General features: G+C 47.2%; 1 protein-coding gene across 3 annotated transcripts in view; it reads right to left on the bottom strand.

Annotated features, from left to right (window-relative positions):
* capn15 (calpain 15) overlaps positions 1 to 20,131 on the bottom strand; it is a 265,928-nt gene that overhangs the window by 1,117 nt on the left and 244,680 nt on the right. For all 3 annotated transcript variants that reach the window (XM_052022107.1, XM_052022105.1, XM_052022108.1), the window contains 7 exons: positions 11,678 to 11,901; positions 10,823 to 10,948; positions 9,462 to 9,614; positions 6,246 to 6,407; positions 3,855 to 4,093; positions 1,299 to 1,465; positions 209 to 387 (listed from right to left, as the gene is read on the bottom strand). In XM_052022107.1, the coding sequence (XP_051878067.1) occupies positions 209 to 387; positions 1,299 to 1,465; positions 3,855 to 4,093; positions 6,246 to 6,407; positions 9,462 to 9,614; positions 10,823 to 10,948; positions 11,678 to 11,901 (1,250 nt within the window). The remainder of the gene's footprint in view (positions 1 to 208; positions 388 to 1,298; positions 1,466 to 3,854; positions 4,094 to 6,245; positions 6,408 to 9,461; positions 9,615 to 10,822; positions 10,949 to 11,677; positions 11,902 to 20,131) is intronic.

Below are 20,131 nucleotides of genomic sequence, written 5' to 3' on the forward strand. Positions count from 1 at the left end.
GGGGTCAGTACCCATCACAATGATAACCCCAAAGGACAGGGGGTCCCCCGCGATGTTCGCCACAGCTGTCATTTTCACACCCTCTGACCCCTGTAACTTAGCAACACCAGACCGGTTGGTCGCAGGGTTGTGAGGCTGGGGAGTGTTGTCAGGGAGTTGGGGTGTGGACACCCACACGCCCTCTGTCCACCCTCCGCAGCCCCCATACCTGTGCAGCGGTGGCACGCTGTCCGTCGTCTTCAAGCTGCTGCGAGTTGACACCACGTTGAAGCTGTCGGAGCAGTCACACGACACGTGCAGGTAGTACTTGTCATGCCGGTTCTCCACCACCACGATCAGCCCTGCCCAGCCGTGGGTCAGGTAGTAACAGGTCATGCCCTCGCGACCCTGTCCAAAGGCAAAGAGGACAGTCACAGAGCAGCCTCCCCTCCATCCGCACTTCCCGCTGCCTCGGGAAAGCAGCCGACGTAATCAAGAGCCCCACCACCCTGGACATTCCCTCCCCTTCGCCCCTCCCCTTCCCCCCTCCCATCGGGCAGGAGATACAAAAGCCTGAGAATACGTACCACCAGGCTCAAGGACAGCTTCTATCCCACTGTTATCAGACACTTGAACAGACCTCTTGTACGATAAAGATGAACTCCTGATCTCACAATCTACCTCGGCATGGCCCTTGCACCTTATTGTCTGCCTGCACTGCACTTTCTCTGTAACTGGAACACTTTATTCTGCATTGTTTTCCCTTGTACGACCTCAATGTACTGATGTGATGAAATGATCTGTATGGATGGCACACAAGACAAGCTTTTTCCTGTATCTCGGTACATGTGACAATAATAAACCAAGTGGTAAATTGGTTTATTACTGTCACCTGTACTGGGGTACAGTGAGAAACTTTGCTCTGTGTGCCATCCATACAGATCATTTCATCACATCAGTACATTGAGGTCGTACAAGGGAAAACAATGCAGAATAAAGTGTTACAGTTACAGAGACAGTGCAGTGCAGGCAGACATTAAGGTGCAAGGTCACAACGAGGTAGATTGTGAGGCCAAGAGTCCATCTTATTGTACTAGGGGACTGCTCAGTGGTCTTATAACAGCGAGATTACCAATTACCTCCCGGCCAGGGCTCAGCACACAGACCTGCCTCTGGAGGTTCCCATGGAAGTATGAAGGGTAATGATAAATAACTTGCATTTCTATATCACCTTTCACATCCCTTCCCAAAGCAGCTTAAACACCGCTCTGAAGCGAGAGCAGGGAGTGAACCTGGTGCGAATGTCGGCGCTCTCTTACCTCGTGTCTCTCCCCCTTGTGTTCCGTCAGCAGGATAACTGCGTCGGCCAGGGTTGTTGGCTGAGAGTTGACCTGTTCCACCATTACAGGCTTGGAGCTGTAGACGGCCAGGATGTGTCCAGGAAACTCCGGGAAACCTCGTCCACTGCTAGTGGGGCTTGAAACTCCTAGAGCAGGTAACAAAGCAACGTGAGTGCTGCCACCGTCCACAGCATGAATAGGTAAACAGTTACTGATGAGAAACACTGCTTCACCGATGGTGTAGGGTAAGCAGTTGTTGAGGGAGTATTGCTGCCTTTCACTGGTTTCAGTAGCACTCCAGCAGATGCAGCCTCGCGCCAAGGGTGGGGATCTGTACCCGTGAGTGTCCGATCACTAAAAAACCCAGTGCTTTCATCGAAGACCAAAGACAGATTTGCATTTTTCCTGCATCTTTCACAACCTCAGCACCTCCCAAAATGCTCTTTGGTCCCAGAAGGAACAATACAGACTGCCCCGGGTAATGAACAGGTTCCGTTTGTACAGACGCCCATAAGTTGATTTTGTCCATAAGTCAGAAAATCATTCAATCTGGTGGCATCAAAAGCTCATAAGGCTGATTACTAATGAACAATTACTAAAAGTGGAGAGAGTGTGGAAACCAGTTCTGCCGTTCGTAGGAACGAATATATGTGTGTATGTCAGACTTTCGAATTTAATAATATTATGGGAGCTCGGTTGTAAGTAGGGGTGTCCATAAGTAGGGCACATATCCCAGGGATGGCCTGTTATAGCTAGATCATAATTGGTGATGTTGATTGTGGGATAAATACTGTCCCAGGACACCAGAGAGAACTCCCCTGCTCCTGAGATTGTCCCATGGGAACTTTAACATTTGAGAGAGTTGCCGGGGAACTCTGTTAAGGTCTCCACTATAATTCAATGCAGCACCCTTACTGTTCAGCACTGGACTGTCAGTCTCAGGGAAGGGGCGTGCAATAAGATCCCCACCCAGCCCTAGCTCCCACCCCACACGATTGGGAAGAGGGGAGGTATTAAAGGGGCTGGGCAAACACTGACTTCCAGCCATGGAGACATGAGGGACACAGAGCCCAGGACCTGCGGGGATCCAAGGCTCAGGAGAGAACAGACCACCCTCTGCCCGGTGGTGAAGCCCAGGGGCTCTGCAGTCAATCTAAGAATGTAAAATCGCAGCCATTACAGACCTGCTACCATCGGGTTCGTCTGCTTTTGATGAACCTGGTATTTGGAGATATTGTGGGGCTGAGCTGTCACTGCACCAGCACAGGTCCAAGGTGGTGCAGGATACGGGCAAGGAGAACACCAAGCTCCAGGTTCCCTGCAGCCCAGGGACCGCTCTGACTGAGATGCCCCCCACCCCCACCCCCCCACTTTGCCTCAATGCTGATGTATTTGACTGTATTTTTTCAGACCCTGGTCTGGTCCTTGCCTCAGAGGTCGAGGTGTAGCTGTGTGGCAGCAGTGTTCATACTGAAGACACCCCAGCCCCAATGCCTGGGACCCTGACCCAGAACCCCTCCCCGAGACCCTGTCCCTCTCACCCACCTCAGTTGCTGACACCCTGACCCTCACTCAGATCCAGACCACCGCTGCCCCACTCCATGATGAGACAGACCCTGACACTAAATTCCTGTTGCTCAGGAGCATTAAAACAAAGCAGTCCTGATGAAGGGTCTCGACCCGAAACGTTGACTGTTTATTTCTCTCCATAGATGTTGCCTGACCTGCTGAGTTCCTCCAGCGTTTTGTGTGTGTTGTTGCAGTCAAAGAAATGTCTGGACACGGGCCACTGACCTCGACACAAGCCAGGCCCACACTTCCATGTTACCCTTCACCACATCGTCTCTCAAAACAACACTCCTTCTCCTGGACCTCCCTCTCCCCTCCCCTTCCTCTCCTACAGTCCCACCCCTCGCTGTGTGTCCTCTATCGATCTCGTCCCCACTCTGATTCCCAACAATCTGCCCTCAGCTCCGTCTCCTCCGTTCCTGCCCCAATGGATTCTGAACTTGACACGACACTGAACTCTTCCCCTGCCCCCTTCACCTCTGTGCAGCAGTTAGCGTGACGCTATCACAGCGCCAGCAATCGGGGTTCGATTCCCGTCGCTGCCTGTAAGGAGTTTGTACGTTCTCCCCGTGTCTGCGTGGGTTTCCTCTGGGTGCTCCGGTTTCCTCCCACATTCCAAGGATGTATGGCAGGTTAACATGGGTTTAAATGGGCGGCGCAGACTTGATGGGCCGGAAGGGCCTGTTACCGTGCTGTAAATAATGTTTTAAAGTTTTAATTTCTTTGACCAGAGGTCCTCTCTCCAGACTGAAGACCCTTTCTCCTGTCTCCAGAATTTCTGACCCCCTCGCTCTGACCTCTTACCCTCTCTGGATCAATTCTTCACAAAGTGGCAACATGATACAGACCAATTCGTGCTTGCTCACTGTAACCACCACCCAGTGGGGAAGGTTGACCAAGGGGAGGAGGTTATTGCAGCCCCGTTCTCAGTCCCCCAACGACAAGGAGAAAACCCCCAGCCCTCACCTGCTGCTGGCGATGGTGACGGCAGCCCAGGCATCGACATTTGCCAGTGGTTGAAGGCGCAGCACACCACTGCGTACTCGCCCGGTTCCAGCATCACGTCGCAGCCCACAAACTTCTTCACCGCTCGCTTGCTGTGGGCCATCAACCTGCCCAGGGTCAGCTTGTTGCCGCTGGAGAACGAGGCTCGGAACACCATGATGCACAGATCCAGCAAGTGGCTGTCTGACGTGTCAGATCGTCTGGGGTACAAGGATCAGCAGTCAGAGGGCAGTGAGCACAAGTCTAGGGACCGGTGAACAGTGCTGACTTTGCACTGAGTAAAGAGAGTAAGGTTCAGGCATCAAACCCCCCACCACACTCTCCTCTGCAACATGACACTTGTTTCATTTCTACCTCAATGCACTGTGTAATGAATTGACCTGTACGATCGGTATGCAAGACAAGTTTTTCACTGTACCTTGGTACAAGTGACAATAATAAACCAATACCAACTCTTCCCAGTCCTGATGAAAAGTCACCGACCTGATGCAGTAACTCAGCTTCTCTTCACCTCAGATGCTGCCTGACCTGCTGGGTGCATAGAACATAGAACACTACAGCACAGTACAGGCCCTTCAGCCTACAATGTTGTGCCAACATTTTATCCTGCTCTAAGATCTATCTAACCCTTCCCTCCCACATAGCCCCCCATTTCTCTATCATTCATGTGTCTTTCTAAGAGTCTCTTAAATATCCTTAATGTATCTGCCCCCACAACCTCTGCAGGCAGTGCGTTCCAAGCACCCACCACTCTCTGTGTAAAAAACTTACCCCTGACATCCCCCTTATACCTTCCTCCAATCACCTTAAAATTATGTCGCCTCGTGTTAGCCATTGTCACCCTGGGAAAAGGCCTCTGACTGTCCACTCGATCTATGCCTCTTATCATCTTGTGCACCTCTATCAAGTCACCTCTCATCCTCCTTCTCTCCAAAGAGAAAAGCCCGAGCTCACTCAACCTATCCTCATAAGACATGATCTCCAATCCAGGCAGCATCCTAGTAAATCTCCTCTGCACCCTCTCTAAAGCTTCCCCATCCTTCCTATAACGAGGCGACCAGAACTGAACACAATACTCCAAGTGTGGTCTAACCAGAGTTCTACAGAGCTGCAACATTACCTCACGGCTCTTGAACTCAATACCCCGACTAATGAAGGCCAACACACCATACACCTTATTAACAACCCTATTGACCTGCGTGGCAACCGTGAGGGATCTATGGACGTGGACCCCAAGATCCCTCTGTTCCTCCACACTGCTAAGAGTCCTGCTGTTAACCTTGTATTCTGCCTTCAGATTCGATCTCCCAAAGTGTATCACTTCAAACTTTTCCAGGTCGAACTCCATCTGCCACTTCTCAGCCCAGCTCTGCATTCTACCAATGTCCTGTTGTAATCTACAGCAACCTTCTACACTATCCACAACACCACCAACCTTTGTGTCGTCAGCAAACTTACTAACCCACCCTCCCACATCCTCATCCAAGTCATTTATAAGTTCCAGAAGTGTCTGTTTTTATTTCAGATTTCCAGCACACTGCAGTATTTTACTTCTCAATGTTTGCAGCAAGGTCTTTACATTTTGACACTTCCCATACATTTAGCTTTGAACCATTTCTGAGGGGATCTCATACTGTAACTCTTTGCTCCTAACCACCACTTTAAATTGCTACATCACACTAACTGCGAACTCTGACCACTGGGGCTTTCTGAGATGGTAACCACATTATCACACGGTAAACCTTAAACAACGCTGTCCCAACTATTTCTGAAGTAGAAGATGTTGTTCTTGCGAAGTAAGTCCTCAGGGATGTGATTTCACTGTGAACTTCCTCTTTTTCACAATGAAAACTGGATTAAGAAGGGAAATAACAAATTCACTTGTTTATCATCCATGAACAGGCCCTTCGGCCCACTATGTCTGTGCTGACCATGGTGCCAATTTAAGCTCCACATCTGCCTGCACGTGGTCTATATCCCTCCATTCTCTGCCTGCTTATGTATCTGAATAAATGCCTCTTAAACATTACTATCGTATCTGCTTCCAACACCACCCCAGGCAGCATGTTCCAGGTGTCCGCCACTCTCTGTGTAAAAAAACTTGCCTCACACATCTCCCTTAAACTTTCCTCCTCTCACCTTAAAGCTATGCCCTCTAGTGCTAAACATTTACATCCTGGGAAAAAGACTCTTTGACTGTCTACCCTGTCTATGCCTCTCATAATATTATCTACTTCTCACAACAATGCTTTGTGGAAAAGCACAACAGAAGAGAAGGCTGGGGAAAGGAGGTGAGGGCTTCTCAAGTAGAACAGGCCGTGTTTAGTGAGCACAGTTTAGTGGTTTGCCTACCTGCTTCCCTCCTGAAACAGCTGGAACTCCAGAAAGGTGAGCTCCAGCACAGTCAGTGCAGTTACAGTTATTGGTCCATTAGTTCGGTTAGGGAACGTCCCCATAAGTCGGACTTCGTGCCAGTCAGAGTTAATTTTACAAATGTCAACAGAATCAAAGTACCTGAAAAATTAAGATATAAAATAGTTATTGGGACAAAACTGAAAAATATTCTGTCAATTTCTTAATCCCCCTTTTTGAAGGTTATGGCCCCATGGACATCTCAAGTCAGAGCAACACACAATCTGCTGGAGGAACGCAGTGGGTCGAGCAGCATCTGTTGGGGGAGAGGGATTGTCGATGTTTTGGGTCCAAACCCTGCATCAGGAGTCAGGGCCTCAACCCGAAACCTGGACAATTCCTTCTCCCCCTACAGATGCTGCTTGACCCGCTGAGTTCCTCCAGCAGATTGTGTGTTGCTCCAGATTCCTGCATCTGCAGCCTCCTGTGTCTTCAAGTCAGAGGAGGTCACCAATACATTACCTATGGCCTCTATTCATAGCCACTCACCCGATGAGGCTCTAAGTTGGGTATCTAACTATTGGGGTGGGAAGCAGGGTTGAGCAAAGCACAGGCAGCCAGACCTCATCCTCCTCTGGGTCACCTGCCTATAGACGGATTCAGCCAAAGGACTGAGCAGTCCTGACTGATCCACAGACCAGGCATCAAACCTGGGACTGGGTGAACCTGCAGCTCAGAACCTCACTGCGTTCTCAGGCAGTCCTGGGGTTTGTGGTGGTGACCGAAGATAACTCCTCCTGCCTTCGACTGAAGGTGCTTGGACCCATCCAGAATGGAGGCTGGACAAGCCAGTGGCCAGGGAAGGATTGGGAATGCTGGAGGAGCGGGAAAACTGGACGTCTAACAAACGGGGGGGGGTGAGGGGCAAACCCTCACTTTACACAATTCATGTTCATTCAAATGGGTGCGGAAAGGGCAGGCAAGGGAATTCCAGGAACTTCACAGTGCGTTGGCAAAACTTCTCCTTTGGCCACAGCCACCAAAACGTACATCATCTGGGCGTTCACACCTTATGTTGTCATTTCACAAGAACACAAGAAAATAGGAGCAGGATAGGACACGCGACCCTCAAACCTCCTCATTTCCTCACACTTGCAACTGGAAGTGATATAGAAGACAGTAAAGGAATCTGTATAATGTAACTAACATTAGCTGGTAGTTTATCAGACTGTCCAGCTGAGGGATGGAGAGGATAATGCAGAATATACTTTGAGATCAATTAAGCTTGTAATGGAGGGCTGAGTTACTCCAGAACAGCCTGCTTTTCCCATTTATTTATTTGACTTTATTGACAGCAACTCAAAAAGCTTCTGATTAACAACGCCTGCAGACCAAACGTAGGCTCTGCACTACAGACCATGTGAGTACACCCCACAGCGTGATCAATAGCAATGGTGCAGAACGTAATATATGTTTTACATGGACAACTTGATGCAGTCAGGGTGTTAACAGAGAAGGCTGATATCGCCATCGATAAACCACATCGTACAAATCTCTCCTGCTGAAACTTTTAACCTTCTCTCAGGGTGCCACCTCCCGGCACTGACGCCCCTCTCTGAAATTCTCAGTTCAGGGGCAATTTGGGATATGCAATGAATACAGCCCCAGCCATTGACATCCACAACTGTGAATGAATGAATGAAAAGCCAAGCGTCCCCTCACTGCCGTGTTTACTGCAGCATTTGCCAACACATCACGGGCACATCCCTCCCCACCATCAGTGGTGTCTACAGGAGGCACTGCCTCAAGAAGGCAACATTCATCATCAAAGATCCCCACCATCCGAGCCGTGCCCTCTTCTCGCAGCTACCATCGGGCAGGAGGTACAGAAGCCTGAAGTCCCACACCACCAGGTTCAGGAACAGCTACTTCCCTTCAACCATTCAGTTCTTGAACCAACCAGCACAACCCTAGTCACTGCAATTCAGCAACACTATGACACTTTGCATTAAAATGGACTTTTGTTTTTTTTTTGTTCTAATAGTAAATGGACATAAAAATTGTGTATAATTTATGTTTAATTTATGTTTTTCTTGTGAATGCTGCTTATCTGCTGCTATGTGTCTGTGATGCTGCTGCAAGTTTCTCATTGCACCTGTGCGTACGTGTACTTGTGCATGTGACAATAACCTCGACTTTGACTTTGATTTCCTACTCCAGCTGTGAGGAACTCTCATGGGAAAACACATTAAGAAGAAGTAAAGTGTTCATGGATTATGAACCTAATGGGAAACGATTGTACAGAAAGTCAAAGTCAAAGTCGAGGTTATTGTCAGATGCACAAGTCCATGTGTGCACTGGTGCGATGAGAAACTTACCCGCAACAGTATCACAGGCACATCGCATCAGATAAGCAGCAGTCACAAGAAAAACATAAATTAAACATAAATTATACACAATTTTTACAAGAAAAAAATCACAATTAGAACAAAAAAAAACAATATCCATTTTAGTGTAATGTGATCAGAGTGGTCATAGTGTTGTTAAGCTGTAGTGATCAGGGATGTGCCAGTCGGTTCAAGAGCCAAATGGTTGAAGGGAAGTAGCTGTTCTTGAACCTGGTGGTGTGGGACTTCAGGCTTCTGTACCTCCTGCCTGATGGGAGCTGTGAGAAGATGGCACAGCCCAGACGGTGGGGATCTTTGATGATGGATGTTGCCTTCTTGAGGCAGCGCCTCCTGTAGATACTCCCGATGGTGGGGAGGGATGTGCCCGTGATGTATTGGGCAGAGTCCACTACTCTCTGCAGCTTCTTATGTTCCTGTACATTCGAATTGCCGTACCAGACCGTGATGCAACCAGTCAGGATACTTTCGACAGTGCAGCTGTAGAAGAGTGTCAGAGTTCGGTGACATGCCAAACCTCCTTAACCTCCTAAGAAAGTACAGATGCTTTCCTTATGATTGCAACTATGTGATGGGCCCAGGTCAGGTCATCCAACGTGTTACCGCCCAGGAATTTAAAGCTGCTGACTCTCTCCACCACTGATACCCCAGTGCAGACTCAGAAATGCACTTGAAATGGAGCCTGCTGGGTTTCCTGGTACCTGGCATTACTTCAGCAGGAGTTACGGAAACGTAAGATGCAGCCTGTCGTTATGGTATGGTAAAGAGCAAAGGTTGGCTCCAGCACTTCACACGAATCTTGCCCACTCACTTGATGAAGTCAGAGTATTCGATCCAGAACACGCCCTCGCTGCTCCCGTGTGCCATCAGCTCATGTCGCAGGTGCTGCGGCCAGTGTGGCCAATCGTCTGACCAGTTCCCACTCCACGAGAAGCGGCCCCAAGGATTCCGCAACCTCAGCAACCTGCGCAGAAACAGCAATGTCGATGAAAGTGACCAACGAGTGGTCTGCTCCCAGCTCTAAGGTGCCTCTCTATAGCACATGCTCCCTTCCAAATGTCCTTCGTATCAGGACAAGCTTCCAAAGTTTGCATTGGGATCAGGCCCTGTATCCGGGAAAATACTTTGCTGCAAAATCAGAAAATGCTGGAGATACTCAGCAGGACAGACAGCATCTGTGGGGAGAGAAACAGTGACTGCTGCAGACAGATGACCTATCACTAGAACTGATGTATCAACCTGAAGCGTTTACTCTGTTTCTCTCTCTCCGGAGAAGCTGCCAGACCTAAGTTTAGTGTCATGGGCATACACACCTAGGTATAAATGCCAGCACCAGCACAGTACGTTACAAACATAAATTACATAAACTTAAATTAACATAAATTATACTGAGTATCTCTGGCATTTTCTGTTATATTTCAGATTTTCAGCATCTGCAGTTTTTGCTTTAAAACATTTCAAAGAAATTCCTGTCAATTATGAAGATTAGCAATAGGTTGTAATTAAAGCTACCTCCTCATTCAACCCTCAGATTCAAGCAACCGCACTCAGACCAGAGTAGCAACAACTTGTGCTCACATAGAGGCTTTAATAGAGTGAAATTTCACAGGACACTTTACAGGAGCCACATGAGGTGACCAAAAGCTTGGTTACATAGAGATTTTAAGAAGCATTTTCTGGGAAAAGTTCAAAGAGGGGATTCCATAGTTTAGGACCTTGGCATCGCTGCTAAAGGTGGAGCAGTGGAAATCACAATGTAATAAAGGGCAGAATTGTGCTGTTGATTATTATAAGTATAGGACCAGAGAGGGATAGGAGAGCAGGAATTATTAAACGGAGACACCAGACACTGCAGATGCTGCAAATCTGGAGCAACACACAAAGGAGCTGGAGGAACTCAGAGGGTCGGGCAGCATCTATGGAGGGAAATGGACAGTCGACGTTTTGGGTCGAGACCCTTCATCCCAGTCCTGACAAAGTCGACTGTCCATTTCCCTCCACAGATGCTGCCTGACCTGCTGAGTTCCTCCAGCTCCTTTGTGTGTTGTTCCAGGAATTATTAAATGGACTGTTTCTTCATGAGGAGCGTCAGAATATTTAAACTGTCGATGAGGACAGTTACATTAGAGCAGACAGAGGCTTCTTGTCCCGTGCTGTCAGCAGGTCCCTCACCTGTATCCTTGTACATCTCGGACATCAAGTATGGAATAGGCGTGGCGGGGCCTCAGACCCGTGGCCTCATAAGTCGTGTCGTCAACTTTCATGTTTCCACCTCCACAAGAAGCACCCATCAAAAACCTGAAGGTTTGAGAGGACAAAGGGTAAAGGACATTGACGGAAACATTCGGACTATAACACACACAGTCAGTTCAAGTCGGAGACAACATATTAAAAATAAAAACTTTAAGACTTTGTGTGTTTCTGAGTTTATTCCCTGGGTGGGATGGCTGAGCCCTGCCTGGGGTGAAGCCAATCTGCTGGGTAAGAGCATGGGAGATACTGTTTGAATTGTTCTGTCAAAGACTAGCACAAGATATAATGGACAGAACTGCCTCATTCAGTGCCAGGCTGGTTTATGATTCAATTCTGTGACTGTTCCAATTCCCAGAGAACTTTGAGCACTTTGCACTACAATGGACTTTGTTTCTTTTTCTAATTGTGTTCTTTCTTGTCTAATTTTGTATAATTTATGTTGTTAATTTATGTTTATTTGGTGAATGTTATGTATCTGATGCTGTGTGCCTGTGATGCTGCTGCAAGCAAGTTTTTCATTGCACCTGTGCACACATGTACCTGTGCATACGACGGTAATAATCTCAGCTTTGACTTTGTACTCATAATATGGCCATTGAACCAAATATGGGCACCACGCAATTTACAAAGTGTTGAGGCTGGAATTATAGGTCAGCATCACACTACACCATCACGCACAGAGCTGAGGACTGAGTTGCTGCTTGGGATTCAAAGGTTTGGGATACCCAATGCTACAAGTCTTTGCCCATTCAAAACCAACTGGTGTAATCTTACCCAGCTTCCTTCGAGCTCAGCATTTTGGCCCAAATGAGATCTGTGTCAATGGGCTCCTCGCGTGGATTCGTTGAACTAACTTGCAGCATCAGACTTTCGCAAGGGGCACCCGTCAGAGTGGCGAGTCCTTCAATGGCTCGGCCAGCCTGCAGAGCGAAGTAGGAGCCATGCAGTTTGGCCAGAGCTTTCTCGATCAGTGCGACCCACAGCTGCTTCCTCTGGGCCTGTTCACACAGAACGTTCACAGCAACATCACACAAGGCCTTGTGAGCATTGGGAAACAACAATACCCTGCATTTATATAGCACCTTTAATTCAGAAAAGTGTCCTGAGGCGTTAAGTTAGGAGTTACAGTGCCTTCTAAATGTGTGATCTTACATCATATACCATAAAAGGTGCAATTACTGACCTACAGAATGGATGTTGGGCACACATGGATCAGAAAATATTTAGTCCCTTGTGAGATGTGACACAGGTAGACGAGCCATTCCCCCACAGCTCCAGAGACCCGGGTTCAATCCCGACTTCCGGTTCTATTTGCATGGATTTGATGTTCTCCCTGTGATCGTGTGGGTTTCCCCCAGGTACTCCAGTTTCCTCCTACATCCCAAGACGTGCAGGTTGGTCAGTTAATAGGATGCTGTAAATTGTGCTGGTGCGTAGGTGAGGGATAGAATCTAGGGGAGTTGATGAGAATGTGGGAGAATAAAATGGGTCTAGTGTAGGATTGATGTAAGTGGGTGCTCGACCAATGCTGAGGCACCTGTTTCTGTGCTGGGTGTCTCCGTGATTCAATGCCCTCAAACTAGCAGCTGAAAAGGTTCAGGACAAACTTCTTGGGCAGATTACTTTAATCTGCATGAATCTTTGCTGACAATTTTCCACTCACCAGAAGCCACCTGGCCATGGGAGAAACGTTCCTCTACAAGTACACAGCTACGTTTCACCGCACCTCACCTGCCTGACGTTTCTTTTCAATGGCGGCCCACAGAGGTGGCATCGGAAACTTCACAGAGTCACAGAGCACAAAAACCTCCTGTTTACGTCAACAGTGCTGAGGTCAAGAGGGTTGAGGGCTTCAAGTTCCTAGGACTGAACATCACTGATATCCTGTCCTGGTCCAACCACATAGATGCCATGGCCAAGAAAGTGCACCAGCACCTCTACTTCCTCAGGAGGCTAAAGAAATTCAGCATGTCTCCGTTGACCTTCACCAATTTTTAGAGACGCACAAGATAGGATGCGTCACGGCTTGGTATGGCAACTGCTCTGCCCGAGACCACAAGAAACCACTGAGAGTTGTTGACACAGCTCAGCACATCACAGAAACCAGCCTCCTTGGACCTCGCTGCCTCAGTAAAGCAACCGACATTATCAAAGACCCCACCCACCCCGAACATTCTCCCTTTTTCCCCCCTCCCATCGGGCAGAAGATACAAAAGCCTGGAAGCACCTACCCCAGGCTCAAGGACAGCTTCTATCCCTCTGTTATAAGAATGATCCCCTTGTAAGATAAGATGGATTCTTGACCTTACAGTCTACCTCGTTATGGCCTTGCACCTCATTGTCTGTCTGCACTGCACTTTCCCTGCAGCTGTGACACTTTATTCTGCATTCTGTTATTGTTTTACCTTGTACTACCTCAAAGCACTGATGTGATGAAATGATCTGTATAGATGGCATGTAAAGTTTTTCACTGTATCTCAGTACATGTGACAATAATAAACCAATTTACCAAACAGGCCATTCGGCCCATCACGTTCATGCCGACCAGCGGGCAGCCATCCGTATTGATCCCATCTTCCAGCACTTGGTCTGCAGCCTTTATGTCTCTGTGATTTCAGTGCTAGTCTAGACACTAAAATGCTGTCGGTGACTCTGCTTCCACCAGTACTGGGGTTTCTCTAAACTCATGAAACACAAACTGCCTTTGCTGTCGTGGTTTGAGGCAGATTGAGGCCTGTGGTAAGTGGGCAGGGAGAAGAGGAGCACCGAGACTGACCCTGCCTGGCTGAGGGTAAAGCGACTTGTGTCTTGAAGTCTGAGTCAGGAGCAGAAAGAAATTCTGCTTGAAATAGTTAAAAACCAAAACCCAGTGACGGAACGGTTTGCATGGACACCAGTAACACAAACAAAACAGTGGAAATACCCACCAACTGGTCTTGCTCCAAACGTGCAGGAGAAAATGGAGAGCAGAGAATGAGGACTTGGAATTGGAGCTAACTACATTGATAACTACTTTATAGTTACAGTGACTGGAACAGTGGTTAGTATGACCGTGACTAGTCAAATATAAGCTCTAGTTCCTCAGGAGGCTAAAGAATTTGCCATGTCCCCTTTGACCCTCGCCAACTTTTATCGATGCACCATAGAAAGCATCCTATCTGGATGCATCACGGCTTGGTACGGCACCTGCTCTGCCCGGGATCGCAAGAAACTGCAGAGACTTGTGGACGCAGCTCAGCACATCATAGAAACCAGCCTCCCCTCCATGGACTCTGTCTATACTTCTCACGGCCTTGGTAAAGCAGCCAACATAATCAAAAACCACATCCACCCCAGACATTCTCCCTTCTCCCCCTTCCATCGAGCAGAAGATACAAAAGCCTGAAAACACGTACCACCAGGCTCAAGAACAGCTTCTACCCCGCTGTTATAAGACCATTGAACGGTCTCCTAGTACGATAAGATGGACTCTTTATCTCACAATCTACCTCGTTCTGACCTTGCACCTTATTGTCTGCCTGCACTGCACTTTCTCTGTAACTGTGACACTTTACTCTGCATTCTGTATTGTTTTACCCTGTACTACCTCAATGCACTGTGTAATGAATTGATCCGTACAAATGGTATGCGAGCAAGTTTTTCACTGTACCTCGGTACATGTGACAATAATAAACCAATTCCAATTATAAGCTGTTTTAATCATTCTCAGTCCAAAAATGCCATTGTTTTTCTTTAAACAGAAGTTTATCTCCAATGGACTGCTGCTGTGAAATGTTTTGGTACAAAGGGGTCAGGGGTCCTGGTCTATAGAACACAAAGGTGAGTGGTGCAGCAAGGCAAATGGAACGTTGTCCTTTACTACAAGGGGTATGAAGTACTAAAGCTTGGAAGCTTTGATGCAGTTTTACAGGGCACTAGCGAGACTCCACCTGGAGAACCGTGTAGTTTTGGTCTCTCTATTTAAGGAAGGTTATACCTGAATTGGAGGCAGTGCAGACAAGGTTTACTGATTCCTGGGATGAGGGGTTGTCAGATGAAGAGAGCTTGAGCAGATCGTTATTCTCATTGGAGTTTAGAAAAATGACACATGACCTTACTGAAAGGTACAAGCTCCTGAGGGGGATTGACAGTGTAGACGCCGAGATGTTTCTCCCACCAGCTAGAACAAGGGGGTATAATTTCAGAACAAGGGCAGCCCATTTTAGAGGGAGTTGAGGAGGAATTTCTTCTCTCAGAGGGTTGGACATCTAGGAAATCTTCACCCCAGACCTGTGGAGTCCTTCCATTTATCAAGATGGAGATTGACAGACATTTGAATTACTAGGAAGTCAAGGGGTATAGAAAGAGGGGAGTTGGTGTTGAAGCCAAGACTGGATCAGCTGCAGCCTTGTTGAATGGTACAGTAGGGGCAGAATGACCTGTTCCTGCTTCTTATACCTAAACTGTTTTGGTATTGGTATTGGCTTATTATTGTCACTTGTACCGAGGTACAGTGAAAAACTTGTCTTGCACACCGATCGTACAGATCAATTCATTACACAGTGCAGTTACATTGAACTAATACAGAGTGCATTGAGGTAGTACAGGTAAAAACAATAACAGTATAGAGTAAAGTGAAATGGTTCTAAAATGAATTCATTTTAACTGAATTAATGCCAATTAATGTGTGTGAAATCATTTGACTGCATCACTGAGTTTATCAGTGTCACTGGTAGAGCACTGTCTTCTTCTCTCAGATTATTGTGGCTCATCCCACCATGCTGTTGCACACTCCAGATAATTCATCGTTAAGAGAACTCCAGTGGCTTTTTTTTTAATATAATGAACAGTTTCAGAAAAATTCAATTTCTTAATGATTACGATGGCTGATTGAAGGTAGAAGTCTTCATTAGGAAAAGAATTCCAGCTGGAACTGTGTTTACTCATGCAGATTATTGAAGGGTGACTTTTTGGCAATTTTGTGTCGGAAGATGGAATTACCCAAGCAGTTTGAAGGTTACAAGTTTCACTTTAAGTAACACCTTGTATATAAACAACTGGAGACACTTCATTCATCTTGTCAGAGCGATTCTAAGCTTGGTGCACAACTGGACTGGTGGTGTTTGACTTTCTGGTCCAGCTCAGAAAAGGCACGGCAGAGAAAGGATTTGCTGCTCTTCTAAAGAATGCCTGTAGCAATCACCTTTTCTCAATACTTTGTAATTTATAACAAAAACTGGTCTTTGCAATAGGAATTATCCCCAAACAAGGTTCACTGACCTTCTCCAAGCATCTTCCAGTACCCATCTACGCAATCAGCTCTCTGATTTATTCAGTTGTGAAATGGGTAGAATTTCCTCTTTTCTCGACACTGGCTGCAGAAAGCTCATGTTTTGCTAACTATCCTTGGGATGTAGATGCTGCAAGGCTAAATCTTCTTACATGCTGCCAGAAAGCTGATACTGTGCCTTTAACTACTGAATCTGCTTAACATTTTCTCACAGTGCGTCTGGGTGGTGAATTCCAGGACTTTTAATTGGTACAAGAGTTAGAGGGGAATTGAGGTGAGATTTTTACACCAACTGAATAGTGGGGGTCTGGAACTCACTGCCTGAAGGGTCGTGGAAGCAGAAGTCCTCTCCACTTTAAAAGGGGCTTGAAGAGCCAGGACATACAAGGCTGTGAACCGACAACAGGGAAGTAGAAACATTTATGGCTAGAATAGATATGAAGGTCCAAGTGGCCTCCTTTGGAAATTTCTAACATTCCATGGCCCTGACTGGTTTGCAATGTTGTGCAGGTGGTGGGTCAGGGGCAGGGGCGGTGTAAGGACCTTGAGTGGATGATATTCTCACAACACTGCTGTGCCTGCACATCTCCGCGGTGCAGAGGATGAAGATGCTGTCGCAAGAATCACTGTAATGCCTCAGACAGATGTGATATTTACAACCAGTGTTTGGCGGGTGTGAGGTGGTTCAGGGTGGTAACTGTGGGAGATCCCGAGTGCAGGACCAGGATCGCGATAAAGAATCCATGCTCTCCTGAAAGTAGTTACGCTCCTGGCCTGAGACTTTCAGCGGTCTAGAGGTGACCACATGTGGTCAGTCCAGTCGAGCTCCTGCTCTTGTAATGATACTGTTGGCATGGCTGGTCTGTTTAAGCAATGCTTAGCCCCAGGTTGTCAGTGCTGGAGGAAACCACCAATCATGGTGCCATTGAAAGCCGACGGAAGTGTTTCGACACCTTCATGTGATGGCCATTGCTGGGCACGGGGTTTGAACAGTACTTGCCTGGCTGATGGTCAGTGGAGACAGGCTGCTCCATGATCACAGCAGCTGCTGTTGGTGCTGAACACTGGATCTCCTCTCCTGTGCTTAAGATGCAATAAAGGATATCAATCACTGACACTGTCCTGAGAAACGCTGGTGGTGTCCTGGGGCTGTTCTGATTGATCGCTAACAACCTTTATATCAGCCAAAGTAAATGAATTGCATTGCACCCCACTGTGCCCTGCATGGCCAGTGAGAAAGCCTGGGTCCTGGATGTTTGTAACAACTTTGAGAACATTGACCATTCACTTTCCTTCACATACTACAGAGATTCCAGTCACTGGAGGACACCAATTCTGCTGGTCAAATCCAGGGTCAAAGCCTTTACTGGAAATCTCAAAATGGGATAGAACATTTTGAAAGTTCACACTCTCAAATTGCTGCAAGGATTCTGCCCGTATCCTGAATCACCCAACACCGCTGCCCGTGGCACGGAAACTGAACCAGCCTTGTGTCTGCAGGACAGGACTAACCCTCCAGCACATCTGAGATAGAATGGAAACGCTGCAAAGACAGGGGTGCAGTGCTGACAGAAAAAGCTTCTAATTGGGTCTGCAACCTTACGTATGTACTAGAGAATAATAAACACATTCAGGGTTGTCAAACAGACCAGAGTCCTTGACTGGGCGTTCCTCGTATACCAGATACTGTAAGCAGCCCTGATCCAGAACCACAGCCTTCTCCTCAGAAAGAAAACTGCGTTCCTTCCACTAATCAGATACGGCATTTCTGAAAGGCTACCCGAGGGTAGTTGATAACATTTGGAGAGGCCTCATCGACAGGGTTCCATTAAAGAATCTCAAAGCATGAAATCACAAGCAGCTTTGATGCAGGGATGAGTGGAAAGGAACTTGCTTCATTTATTATCCCTGTAGGGAATTGTGGAAAACAATACCGCAATCTGGTCTTTGGAAACCGTATGCAGCATATCAAGACAGCAGTCCTCCATCGGTTGCATGACACCAGGTGCCTTTTGCAACTAACTCAATGATTCCCCCCTGTGCAGAAGAAAATAGTTCCCTTTCCTCTCTGACCATCCCTGTGACTGGATACCCAATGATTCTGGCAGTAGTACTCTGCACTTGCCATAAACCAGCTGGAGACTGGAAACATCAAACAACTCATTTTGTGGTTCTGATACACAGCTCAAGTCATGTAGTTGGATGACCTCTTGTACAGAGGCCCGATGAAGACTGAATGCTTCAAGGAACATGGAATGTTTGAACAAGTTACCGTTGTCCCAACCACCAAGCACACACTAAACATGACCGTCATCAAAGTCCCTTTCAGTTATGTCCCTTTCCACTGTCATTTAATCACCACAGGAACCTTCAGCAATCTCCTTCCATTGGGAATCCACATTTATTTGACAATTTAGTTAAACCAACTGGTTAGGTGAATACAATTTATTCTACACCATAAATCGAGCTTATTACATGAAGCATACTATAAATTCATTATACACTTTCTAAACTAAACAGGCACAATGTTGAGCTAGAAAGCAACCAAAAAAATTGACAGAAAAAAACATGGACAAGTAGCAAAATTCACCCGAGAGATACACGATATAGGAATGTTCAGCTCCCTGAAACTGTGTCACCTTTCAATTAAAATTTCAATTTAAAGGATGGCTAGGGTAAAGGTAGGTCCGATTAAAGACAAAGGTGGGAGGATGTGCCTGGAAGCTGTGGAAGTGGGTGAGTTCTCAATGAATACTTCTCTTCAGTATTCACCAAGGAGAGGGGTCTTGATGATGATGAGATCAGTGTAGGTGATGGTAATGTTCTGGGGTATGTAGATATTAAGAGAGAGGATGTGATGGAGTTGTTAGAAAATATTAGGACGGATAACTCCCCAGGCCCTGACAGAATATTCCCCAGGCTGCTTCATGAGGTGAGGGAGGAGATTGCTGAACCGTTGGTTAGGATCTTTGAGTCCTTGTTGTCAATGGGGATGGTACTGGAGGATTGGAGGGTGGCGAATGTTGTCCCCTTATTCAAAAAAGGTAGTAGGGATAGTCCAGGGAATTACAGACCAGTGAGCCTTATGTCTGTGGTGGGTAAGCTGTTGGAAAGAATTCTAAGAGATAGGATCTATAAGCACTTGGAGAAACATGGACTGATTAGGGACAGCCAGCATGGTTTTGTGAAGGGAAGATCTTGCCTCACAAGCCTGATAGGGTTCTTTGAGGAGGTGACCAGGAAGATTGATGAGGGTAGTGCAGTGGATGTGGTCTACATGGATTCTAGTAAGGCGTTTGACAAGGTTCCGCATGGTAGGCTTCTTCAGAAGGTCAGAGGCCAAGGGATCCGGGGAAGCTTGGCCGTGTGGATTCAAAATTGGCTTGCCTGTAGAAAGCAGAGAGTTGTGGTGGAGAGAATGCATTCCGATTGGAGGGCTGTGACTAGTGGTGTCCCGCAGGGATTGGTTCTGGACCTCTGCTTTTTGTGATATTTATTAACCACTTAGATGAGGGGGTGGAAGGCTGGGTTAGCAAGTTTGCAGATGACACAAAGATCGGTGGTGTTGTGGATAGTGTGGAGGGCTGTCGAAGCTTGCAGAGGGATATTGATAGGATGCAGAGTTGGGCTGACAAGTGGCAGATGGAGCTCAATCCAGAGAAGTGTGAGGCGGTACACTTTGGAAGGACGAACTCCAAGGCGGAGTACAAGGTAAATGGCAGGATTCTGGACAGTGTAGAGGAGCAGAAGGATCTGGGGGTTCATATCCACAGATCACTGAAAGTTGCCTCACAGGTGGACAGGGTAGTTAAGACAGCTTATGGGATGTTAGCTTTCATAAGTCGGGGGATCGAGTTTAAGAGCCACGAAGTGATGATGCAGCTTTACAAAACTCTGGTTAGACCACACTTGGAGTACTGTGTCCAGTTCTGGTCGCCTCATTATAGGAAGGATGTGGA

Source organism: Pristis pectinata, chromosome 8 (genome assembly GCF_009764475.1).
Source record: "Pristis pectinata isolate sPriPec2 chromosome 8, sPriPec2.1.pri, whole genome shotgun sequence".
In the NCBI taxonomy this organism is placed as follows: Eukaryota; Metazoa; Chordata; class Chondrichthyes; order Rhinopristiformes; family Pristidae; genus Pristis; species Pristis pectinata.